Source organism: Phycodurus eques, chromosome 10, assembly GCF_024500275.1.
Source record: "Phycodurus eques isolate BA_2022a chromosome 10, UOR_Pequ_1.1, whole genome shotgun sequence".
In the NCBI taxonomy this organism is placed as follows: Eukaryota; Metazoa; Chordata; class Actinopteri; order Syngnathiformes; family Syngnathidae; genus Phycodurus; species Phycodurus eques.
In genome coordinates this window covers 21,838,034-21,850,059 of record NC_084534.1, presented here as the reverse complement: position 1 = coordinate 21,850,059, position 12,026 = coordinate 21,838,034, and the positions used below count along the sequence as shown (strand labels likewise).

General features: G+C 40.0%; 2 protein-coding genes across 7 annotated transcripts in view; one reads left to right on the top strand and one right to left on the bottom strand.

Annotated features, from left to right (window-relative positions):
• The first annotated feature begins 2,006 nt into the window (after positions 1 to 2,006).
• On the top strand, positions 2,007 to 10,593 carry mfap2 (microfibril associated protein 2). Of its 2 annotated transcripts, XM_061687510.1 has the most exons (9): positions 2,007 to 2,062; positions 3,502 to 3,561; positions 4,077 to 4,124; positions 4,236 to 4,262; positions 4,724 to 4,813; positions 4,889 to 4,930; positions 5,005 to 5,092; positions 8,056 to 8,129; positions 8,206 to 10,593. In XM_061687510.1, the coding sequence occupies exons 2-9, from the start codon at positions 3,531 to 3,533 to the stop codon at positions 8,310 to 8,312; spliced, it is 507 nt and encodes a 168-aa protein (XP_061543494.1). In that variant the 5' UTR covers positions 2,007 to 2,062; positions 3,502 to 3,530; the 3' UTR covers positions 8,313 to 10,593. The 2 variants fall into 2 exon arrangements, with proteins under 2 accessions (XP_061543494.1, XP_061543496.1); XM_061687512.1 differs by lacking the exon at positions 4,236 to 4,262.
• LOC133408512 (rootletin-like) overlaps positions 3,594 to 12,026 on the bottom strand; it is a 32,645-nt gene continuing 24,212 nt past the window's right edge. For 3 of the 5 annotated variants that reach the window (XM_061687506.1, XM_061687507.1, XM_061687505.1), the window contains one exon: positions 9,865 to 11,256. In XM_061687506.1, the coding sequence (XP_061543490.1) occupies positions 11,170 to 11,256 (87 nt within the window). In that variant the 3' untranslated portion in view covers positions 9,865 to 11,169. Of the gene's footprint in view, positions 3,745 to 5,813; positions 5,873 to 8,035; positions 8,399 to 9,864; positions 11,257 to 12,026 lie in introns of those variants that run through there. The other 2 variants (XR_009769311.1, XR_009769312.1) reach the window with 2 other exon arrangements.

Below are 12,026 nucleotides of genomic sequence, written 5' to 3'. Positions count from 1 at the left end.
GCCCCCCCACCACCACATGCCCCTCATGCCCCACTTTACGTCCATACCCATTCTACAAACACCCCAAATGCCCCAAATGCCACCCCTTCCACAAATGCCCCATCCACATATGCCCCATATGCCCCACCGTCCCCACATGCCACCCCTGACGAAGATAACGCTTCAGTGATTGATCATTAAAAAAAAAAAAAAAAAAAAAGAAAATGTAGAAGAAATCAAATGCATTGCAATGAAGTTAAGTAAGATAATTGAATAATTGAAATTGTACTAAGTTGAAAAGAATTGAACTGTACTCAAACATTCTGCATTGGAATAAAAATGGAAATGTTGAAGCCACTCCAACGTGCACAGTTTGAACATTTACTGTCATTCACTGTTTCTGGCATTTGTGTCCTCTTTCTTTCTTTCTTTCTTGCTTACTTTCTTTATTGCATGTGCTGTGGCACATAAGTGTCGTGACCGTGCAGGATAATCAGATGTGTTGCGATTGGTTCCAAAATGATGTATTCACTACAAAGACGGTATCTTTGTTCATCTCGCTATGATGCTGACCTATTGTGACAGGCAGAATAATTAAACGCTCTTCCACTAGATGGCAGAAAGCACAATGAATTAGTCCCTAACTTAGTTTTTCGAGTTGACACTCACGCAGACTAATCAGCCAATTAGTCTTCAACACCTGAAGTGACCACGCCTTTGAAAGGCACAGATAATATTACTCCAGGTGTTGTCACTTTTGGCTTGTCCCAACATACAGTAATTACACTTTATAAAGAAGTTTCTGTTTTACATTGTCTTGCTATGTTTTCACACAATACAGAGCAATTTCTATTTCTCAAAAATACAACAACAAAAAGTATTTTGGGGGGTCTGGAGTGTTTCTATTCATTTCCATGGCTTAAACTGATTTGATGGAATGAGTAAATTGAGTTATGAGCATGCTCAAAGAAAAAAGTCAAGGTGCGACCCGGTACTTTTGGGATGGCCAATTCTGTCATGACAGACAGCCAGTCTGTCAGCCAATCACGTTCTACAAGCTACAGTGACACACCCGCTATTCAAGGCTTTGTTGATGATGCAGTCAAGTCAAAGTGTGTCAGAGCCAGCCATCCGTCCAAGAGACAAAACATTGCAACCTCTGAATTCACTCCACTTTCCGTCTATGACTGGGAGTTCTGCCAGATCAAGTTTGGGTGAGTTTCCCTGATTCTGCTCTCTGCAAATCATAAAGACCTGCTATCTGCGGATTCCGGAACCTTGCATCACTGGCCCGAAACAAATTCCCTATAGTCAAAGCCTGACCCTCTCAACTGTGAAGTGAACTGCTCTGTATCCTGGCTTTGAAGAGACCTGTTACAGTTGCTCTCAAATTGATGATTACAAAAAAAAATCCTTTCCAACTTTTCTGGTTGTTGCGTATTTTGCAGATGGGTCCTTCACCACACCTCCCTCATGTCAGTGCCGTGAGATTCTTCAAACACTGAATTGGCAGCTGGTTTGGACAAAGAACACTCGCAGTGCTGTATATTAATTCCGATGAGGACAATAAAGGCACTTTATAGTGCTATTGACCCCCAATAGTAACGCTATACACCGTTATAAACCAGTATAAGGTAAACAAAATATGAGAAACATCTCTGATGCACTGTAGGCTACAACAACCGCGATAATAAGCATGTTGAATTCATGACCAATGACCATGTCAATCAAAACAGATCTCAATAACTTGTGCAAGTGTACCATAGCTGGCTGGTGAGTATAAATAATACAAAATCCTTAGTTTTGAGTTCTTTTGACTCCCATATTTATCTCTACTGTACATCCAATCCATATCATTTTGCAAACTCGCAATGATTACGGTCTGTCGTCGATCAGTGTTGCCGCTAATGAGCTGCTTAGGTGCAGTATTTGGCGGGTCCAGAAGCGGGGCCTGCATGGGAGGCCGGACGGGGAGGAGACTTGACAATGCGGGGTGGTGCAATGTGGCGCTGCAAAATCCTCCAGCACTCACGGGGCGCATGAAGGTGGCGGACAGTCGCAGCACATTGATCCAAAGTTTTTGGTGAGTGGCAGCTATTTTTATTTTTAGTTTTCCTTCTTATCAGGTTATTCTCATCTGCATGCATTTGAGGTTTGATGGAACTGAGGCTAAAAGACAAATCAATTGATTGTGTTGTGTAATGCACTTCAACTTTACACTTTTCACTCCACGCTCCGGGTGCTTTGCATGGAGGTGTTGGGGACATGTGGCCCTGTGTTTTCACGAGGGGGGGCAGGGAGGAGGGACTTCAGTTAAGCCCCTGCAGCAATGGCAGGGGTATTGCCAGGGGGGAAAACTACCAGACAAATGAGGGTCAATGAGGGCAAAGGAGGGGCTGGTGTGGGGGGTGGGGGGGCGCTTTATAATTCCTTTAGCTGGAAAATATAAAGAAAAGCTTAAATGTAAGAGCATTTGCGGTTTCTGTCCTGAGAAACTAGTTCACAAGTGTATGTGGGAGGTGTGTATTGTGGGGGTCTTTGGTGGAGAAGGTGGTGGGAGGGCTAATAGCTCCCAGATGTGTGCCGTGAAAACATATGGCCTTTGATGCCACTGTGATGCACCATTGGAATTTGCCCGTACGTGTGTGTGTGTGTGTGTGTGCGGGTGTGTTTTTTTTTTTTTTTTCTATGCTAGTGCAAACATGAGATTTTACTCAACAATTTCCCTTGGGAACTAAAGTGTTACAGTCAATTTAAAAACAACACAAAACAAACAACAGCATAGTAACATGCCCGGTGCATTTGTTTTTCTCAAAGGGGCCCTTATTGTCATTTCCAGTAAGTCTCCCAAACGTCGCAAGGTGAAAAAAGCCCAAATGCTGTCATACTTCATCTTGTGTGGGTGACGTACAGTATAGCAGAGAAGCTGTAGGAGGAGCGTTAACATTTTTCCACATCGTACAAAAACAACATCATTAGCGTGAGAGGGAAGAGAGAGAGAGATTGATTTCAATGTCGTTCATGTGTACAGTATGTTGATGATGTCACTGTTCACGTTTTTAGGCCCACACTACTTTTTTATTTTATTTATTTATTTATTTATTTATTTTTACTCTTCCAGGAGACCATTTGCTTGGAAGAAGAAAATGGGGGTGCAAAGAGGGGGAGGGCGACAGAAGGGAAATGAGGGATGCAGTCACAGACGTATCGAGGGAGGGAGGGAAAGGGGGGACCAGAGAGCGGGTGCCGGGGTCCGCCGTTTCTTTTCCTGGAATGCAGCCCCAGACTGTCTGCTGCAGAGGAGAAAAGTGGGAAAACAGAGTGATTGTTCTTAGGAAGGAGAGACTTTCCACATTCTTGCTGTTATACTCGCCCCATACTTTTTGCTGGGGCCAGTGGAGGGGTTCAGGGGTGGGGGGGGGGGGGCTGGAGAGGTTAGAAAGGACGTGCAAAAAAAAATAAATCAATAAAAAAACACTTAATGCTGCTCGCCGTTTTTATCTGCTGATCTTCTCTACACAGAGAGAGTCTGACTACCTCCCAGAGCGACCATGAGAGCCCTCCTCTTGATATGCATGCCAGGTAACGGCATCTTAGTGGTCACCAATAAAGTGACCGCCCCGCCCGTTTTGGAGATTAGTATCGGTATTACTTTTAATACTTGGGAATCCGGCATTCGATCCACATCTTGTTGCTGCGTCCACGCTTGGTCATGTGACCTCGTGATGTGTTCTTGCCTCCGACTTGGATGACATTTGTGACTTTCTGTAACCACCAAAAGCAAAAGATGCATTTGTGAAACAAAAAAAAAATATTCCGAGATGATTTTGACGATAATGTATTTACAGTTTTGGTTAAGTCAGTCAGAAAAAAAGCACATGATAAACATAACCTCTAAATTTAGACCCCCCCCCCCACCCCAAAAAAAAAACCCATCAAAACTTTGATGGGGATATACAGTATGTACAGTATGTACATCGCGATGCTTAGAATGGTCTATTGCAGTTCGGCATTGACACCAATCTGAAAAGTCATAAAAGTTGACCCATATTATTCCGTCATGTTGTCATTTGTTTCTTTCTGCGAATCGTCAACAGTTGTGCTGCTTGCCCAGGCTCAGTACGAGGAATCTATTCCTTTTCTTGGTGAGTTCGTGAAATAATCAATATTGTTCCACTTTAGTATGGAATTATAACACAATGGACTTAGATAACTTCAACAGTAATATATCATATAGTTACTGTTTTCTTCTCTAGATGACTATGGACTTGATTATTTACCAGGTAAAGCATATTTTGATTAATCTATATAAACGTGTTACGTGTGTGGTATTATCTGTTTGTTTCTGGGTCTGTTAAATTGAGGTTCCACTGGAGGTGACTATCATTCATGATCAATAATAACATGAATTATTGTATTTGGAGCAAATTCGTTATTTCAGAAGGTAGCGCTTCGCATTAATTATTAATCATTACCCAGGAAGTAGCTCTCATTTTCAAAAAGGTCAGTGACCCCCAATCTATGTCAAGTATGAGTTTCACTTTTTAAGATATGCTTTTACAAAGATGATGTATTGATTGAGTGATATGTTCAGGTTTGTGGTCGTAGTTTGCAGTGGTGTACGACTATACCCTATCATACTTAGGTCTGCCCTTGTATCGCATCTCAGTATATTGTGCCGGTACAGTTCAAACGCTTCTTCGTGTGACAACAAATAAAAAGCAATTTGTTTCCCTGCGTTCAGAAAATCCAAATTCTGAGAATCATGATTCTGTTCCCGAAAACTACCAGCAGCAGGCCCGATTCGAACCCGTGATCCGTCCGGAAAAAACTGGTATGTCTGCTAAAGCTTTAAATTACCATCTGGAGAAAGAGTCTGATTTTCCCTTTCTTTTCATATGGATATCAGAGACGGATTTGGAGACGGAGCCCACGGAGCCCGGTCCTCTCGGTAAGACAATCGAGTTGTCGACTTCTTCGTAGAGAGTATTGTCTTTTTAAGCGTTCCAAATGTTGAACTTCCAGATTGCAGAGAGGAGCAGTATCCGTGCACTAGACTCTATTCCGTGCACAAACCATGCAAGCAGTGCCTGAACAGTCTCTGCTTTTACAGGTATGTCGCACGTGGAAACACTTACACCATGAGCTAGTTACCCGAGCATCCCAAAATCATGTCATTATCTATTTTCTGTTTATTAGCCAGAAAGCCCATCTGAACTCAGTCAGCCAACATGGCCTCAAGGATTTCAGTTTGGGTGGAAATTAAATACTCACAGATGCAAACATGCACACACTCAGACCTATTTAATTAAAGACCCTGGGCTCTGTAGGAAGAATGCCCTATTATTCTGTTTAAAAAAATAAATAAATAATACATTTCAAGCACAAGTACTTTTCTAGACTATGTTTTGTACAAGTAGAATATGATACGATTTCATCTGCTATATAATCTTTCTAAAGTTAGAGTAGGCCAAAATATGTACATACAGTATATACACACTGGCCATTGTAGGACCTTCATTGTGTACAGGTCAACACGCATCATCTCATGAGATCCAATTGTATTTTTTCTATTTATTATACTATTTTCCCACACATTTTCTTTTTTATACACAGTGGTGACTTGACATGCGAGTTTACATCAAGTAATTTATTGTTTCGTAATAAAAATTTAAAAAAAACACTTTATAATCTTCTTTTTCTTTCAGCGTGTCCTGTTAGGGGTCACCACAGCGTGTCAAATAGGAAAGAAAAATAACCTTTTTATAATATTGTAAATAAAAAAATAAAAACATAACCATGACATAATTAATTAGAATGTAAAGAATTAAACTGCCCCATTTCTCTGCTTCAATTCAATGGACATTGTGCTGCTCCTTCTGGTCTCAGCCACCTGGGAACAGCAGAATACAGACATAGCGACACACAAAGAACAGTTTCGCAACTGACTCAGTAAACTGCAGATTGTGCAAAAACTGTTTTTTTTTTTTCCTTCATTTTTTTGTGTGCGCAAAGGATAAAGAATATGTGCCTGTGAGTATTGTTGTATTATCGGTCTACGTGTGTTGCTCCACCATTTGTGTTCAAATATCTGTTTCTTAAAGGGCTAACACCACGACAGCGATGCTTTTCGTTAGCCCATATATGGTGTTTCCCATTACCCGTTAGCATTTTACCAGACTTTGAGGCAGTTATTTAGTTGTTTAAGCATAGCATGAAATTCTCTTTAGCTTGACAGTAAACATCAAATGCGAGTGGAAATAAACAGTTTGTAGCCTCTTTTTTTTCCCCCTAAGAATTGTTCACTATCTGCCAAATTGCCGCTTGTTGTGAAGTGAATTGAGTTCTCTGCCACCGTACGTACAGTGCTTGTATCTCAATTTTTTGCTCACAAGTCAAAGCAATAAAAAAATAAAAATAAAACAATTGACCGAATGACAGGCCACTTGTATCTCAAGGCACCACTGTACTCCATTTTTTTTCTTTGCAAAGCCAATAATGCACAGTTTTGATTGACTGTCACATGTATTAGCCCTTAGAATACAACAGCTCAGGACTACTTGTACTATGTAACAATAATAATAATTATTATTTTTAAATCAAATACAGTGCAATTGTTATATTCACAGTAATGAAATAATGGGCAGCGCGAACAGTGGTCTGTACATCTGCCTCTCATTTGAGAGGTTCTGGGTTTGAAGATCTCTCTGAATTCTACTGCCTCAAAGTGAGCGTTCCATTTTGACTCAAGTTGAAGTTAAACGTGGAGATGCTTCCTTGCCCCATAAAGTGGTGGCCCCCATTCTTCTTTTTTTCCCCCACAATAAAAAGAGATAAAAGTGACACAACCGAAGCCACATTACAGAGAACGGACTTGGAGCACGTGAATCATCAGTTATGATGAGGAATATTGCTATTTTCTTTGGCGTGTGGGTGTTATTGTTTTTTTTTTTTTCTTTTATTAAAAACCACAAAGCCCATTTTGCCTCTTTTTCAAAGAAATTTGTTTCTGCCAGCTGTGCTACTTGGTGGGCTTAATGGGCATGAAAAAAGTGACAGAGATGTGCGTGGGAATGGTGCAAAGCAAAGTGGTGAATAGAATCGTTTGCGCCTATATGTACAAATGAAATACCAATTAGGAAATGTTTTATTCTTTCTGTGTGGCCCTGTACCAAACGATCCACAAACCCTTAAAAAAAGTCCTGAGTGTGAGTTTCCAATATGAATTATCCTTAAAAACGACACAATCCTTTAATGAGCTGTTTAAAGGCCATAGAAATCCCTGGATTGCGTGAGCTGCAGCCTTCTCTGCTGGCCTACAACAGTCTATTGTCTTTATTTCGTAATGTTTCCCTCGGCTGCTGACGTTAGATTTGTTTGTGAAATCAACCATGTGGCGGTGTTATAACGCTCCAACACAATCGGTGCAGCAGCACATGTAGACAGACATTTTAACAATACGCGCGCGCATATATTCGTTGTCCTCTGCAAAAACCGAATACTACTACAGCTTACTGAGACACGTACAGTAGTTGTGAACCTCTTCATCGTTTGCGTTATCATGACTTTCTTATATTGCCAGTGGCCAAGTACCACACTCCGGAAGCCGCAATAAACTAATCATGAGGAGGAGCGTGTTTACAGAATTAAGTAAACTTGTATCCCAAGGCATGACTTGTAATGGGCTCAAACATTCTTGGAACATCTTTTTTTCAAAAAATAAGGATAAAGGTTTCCCACAATTCTTGATACAGATTGTAGGAAAAGTTTATACAAAAAGGATTATTAAAAGAAAAGACCCCAGAATGTTTTTTTTTTTTTTTTTTTGACATGATATTAAAAGATATTATTTGACATTTTTTGACATGATATTAAAAGTTTCTACTGAAGGACCAGGCACCAAATGCACGGCCCGCTACTGTTTTATGGCCCAAAAAAGTTGGAACACCTGCAGTGCATTTCTACACTACAGCACACAAACCACAGTAATGAACCAAAGCGGAAACATATTGATGGTACTAGTTTCATGTCATTCGATGTGAACGTGCTTCATCACCTTTCTCTGTTGTTTTGCAGTCTGAGGCGTGTGTACGTCATCAACAGGGAGGTGTGCGTGAGGACCGTGTGTGCACATGAAGAGCTGCTGAGAGGTGAGTTCACCACAGTAGTTGTTTTTTTTCTTAAACCTGACCTTTTTGTTCTGACTGGGAACTCGCCTGTCTGTAGTTGACCTGTGCCGGGACCAGTTCTCACGCTGCGGCGTGGCGGCGCTGAGCGGCCACTGCGGATCCGTGGGGGCGAGCTGCGGGAAGAGCTGCGGTGGTGGCTGCTGATGATGGAGACCCAACCGAACCACGATCGCCATCTACAACTCTTGTTCTTCTTCACTGATGTGCTTTAAAATGCAGTGTTTCCCAACCTTTATTTAGCCAAGGCACACATTTCGCATTAGGATAACCTCGCAACAGATGACCAAACAAAAATGTCACAAATGGTATATAAAGTGGATACCCTCCTTTTTTTTTTTTCTTTTTAGTAGCCGTTTATGTGCCCAAAGCTATGACAGAATTGCTTTGACATCATTTGGTGGCATCTTGGTGCCAAGGAAATATGATAATGTGAGTTGAGGCGCTTCATTCACACAAAATCTTTTGGCGCCATCTTATGATATTTATAGGCCATTACAGTACAGTATAACCCTTTTTTACGGGGTACATCAATTCCACTGGTGCCTTGAGATACAATTTTAATTTGTTCCATGACCCGCTTGCATCTCAACACACGCAAATCATCTTGAGCCATTGAAATCAATGGAAATGCGATTAATCCGTTCCAGCCCCTTAAAGAACACCCCAAATTATTTTTTAACATATATTTTCACATGAAAAATTATACTCAACAGTATTGTGCTGTATAAAAACACACAGTAATAACATTTGCTCTCCGCATAACCTGCAAAGACGGAAAATGCAAGCACAAAACACAATGGTACCTAATGTATTGTCTTTACTGGCTCTCCTGTGGGGTCTATTGCTGGTTGGCAAATCATCTTAATGGTGCATTACCCCCACCAACTGATAGTGCCCTTCTACTGAAACCAATGTGAATTGATGGTGGCTTGATGTGATTAAAAAAAAAAAATAAAAATTGGCTAAGTAATGGTTCATATATTGAAAAATAAACCAATGGAAGTCAAGGCACCTGTATCTCAAGGTATTATACAGTCGGAAAAGCTGTGAATAATTGACACTCATTATATAATGATTATTTTTTTCTTCTTACAAACACCACCCTCCTGACCCTAATACAAAAAAAATGTGAATAAGCAGGGGAATCAGATTTTTAAAAAATGAAAAACAAGTGGGGGATCTTGAACAAGTACTGCGACTAAGCAGGGGTTTCTTAGGTGAATGATGCTAAAATGCAAATGTACATGGGTCCACTCTACTTTATTACTTACTGTATACTTACTGCTGGCATGGGTCGGTCCTTATCGCCAGCAAATAGCGGGGGATTCACTGTACGCTGAGAAAACGATGATCTTAATTTACTCACACATTTACTTGTGTGTGCCTGTTTAGTTGAGCGCAAAGCTATCATTCTGTTGTACAAATAGCATCAGGTGGATACACAGGTTCATTCGACCTTCCGCCTTATTGTGGAAGAGCATTCAATTTTTCAGCCTGTCACTATACGTCATTAGCATAGCTAGATGAACAAAGACACATTATTTGTAGTAAATAATTTTCAGTCCAATAATTGCCCGTGGCACACCTGATGATCTAGTGGTTGGGAATCACTGCTATAATGTCAACGCTTCTATTTCTCACATACTACAGTTTGCCTTTCCCCTCCCACCTGTGTGTATCGATCAGTATACTCCAAAGAAGCTTGATGATTGTACAAATCACTGGTGCTATAAACTCATCACACTGGTGCTGTATTAGAGATGCGACTAGCTGCGGAGACCTCTCAGTTTGTTTTGCATACTGTACCGTATCAATCGCATGCTTTGTATTTTGTTGTTTTCTTATACTGTACTTAAAAAAAAAAAATAATAATAATAATAATTTTTTTTAAGTCATTCGGTCAAAGCAGTCGCTGACATCAGCCAAGATGACCTCAGCTTTGAGAAGGATCCTCACAAAGCACTACTGCTGCTTTGTAAAACTACCACAATTAAAATATAATAAAATATGTTTTTTTGTTTTTTTTTTTTTTCAACAACAGCTTTGTAGCATGTGACTTACTCATTTATTCACATTCCACAAGTGTGTTTATTCTGTGTTACAAACATACTGTACATGTACCAGTGTTCACCATCTAACACAGGGTTTCCCCAAACTTAAAGTTGAGAACCAAAATGTCCCATTTTTTGTTAGCAAATGGCTTTCAGGCTCATGTTTGTTGTCAATTAATGCATTTGTTATTTATCATTAGTCTGAGTACAGTATATGTGGATATTATAGTGATACAGGATGTATTTTTGTAAGTTTGTGTACTCGAGAGAACCATATTCGGGCTTGATCTGTAAATGTTTGGGAAACCCTGGCAGCATTTACACAGTAAGCCAATATCATTGAAATAATTACAATTAAAAAATATATTTCTTTACAGTCACACTAAAGCAATGACTTCATATGGTTAGTACTAAAATATTTTTTAGTTATTAGTTTAGTTTTTAGTCCTTTTTGACTGTTAGTATAATCACTGGAATGTGCATGATGAATAGCTTATACTTCATTCAAATGACCGGAGGAAAGTCAGGTATAGTACAGTTAGTGGCCACTTTATTAGGTACACCTGCGGAGCCTCAGAGTTTTGCCTTTTCAAAGATAATTATGCTCAGTTTAGATTGACACTGTCACAGTGAATAAGCAGGGGAATCGGATATAAACAATATATATATTTTTTTAGGACTGTGCAGAACTGCGCTGCATCATACTGAGAGCTGTTTCTAATAGTTGGACCTCAACTGTAACTGAATAAGTTAACCAAAACAAAAAAGAAAGTGACATCTCTCAGTATGAGGAAGTGCAAAATGAGCATTTTAATAGACGCAGAATTGTTTAGACAGATAATTCCATTGTGCAGAGGTACCTAATATTTTGGCCGGCGAGTGCACATTTTTGCCTTCAGTCACTGGTGATGACATTTTCCCTGAGGGTGACGCGGCTGCTGCTTCTACTCTCAGTTAGTTGTCGACAGAAATGAGGAGGGAAGCGAAGGATGTCGTCGTTTCATCTCCTGTTGTAGCTGCTCCTTCAAGGTGGACACCTGCACAAAGAAGAAAACAAAAAAATGAATCGTCATGAAAATGATACAATTAATTCTCCATAAGCCACATGCTCCGTTTTCTTTACATGATCCTGGATAAACGCTCTTTTATTTTACTGTGGTATGAACGAAATAATATGAAACATTGATTTGATTAATTAACTAATCGATTATTATCCCCACCACTCTGATGATGATAATTTCATAGTAACACATCCATCGTTTATACAGTAAACCCTGTTAATTGCAGGGGATGGATGAAAATGTGCTATACAGAGAGCGTACGGGTATTAGTTATGCAGTTTTACCTCTCCCACAAGTTTTAAACACATTAAAACTTATTAAAACACACTACTTAAAGTATTTTTTGAGCAACTGTTCGCACTCGCTCGCTTGCACAGTTCTCCAAAAAGGAGGCAATGCGTGCTTGCTTCAAGCTGTTTATTGATCACACCCAGTTGAAGTGGAAAAGAGAATTGTATATTTAAACACCAAAATGTTCCACCAAACCACAAAACTTCATTTAATGAAAGTCTGCTAGCTTAACGCTCACAAATAATACAAAACGCCAAAGACAGGCGAATGGAAATGAGCATAGATGTTACTGCAATTGTAAACCTTCAAACAACTGCTACTTTAACACACACGAGGCAGCAACACACGTAAACAGCAACAATACTCACGTGCAAATATTCTCTCTAAGTTGGGCACCTTCTCTGCTTCTTCTGCTTGCTCTCAATTACGCTGCATTGCTTCCAGACGTCAGTGCT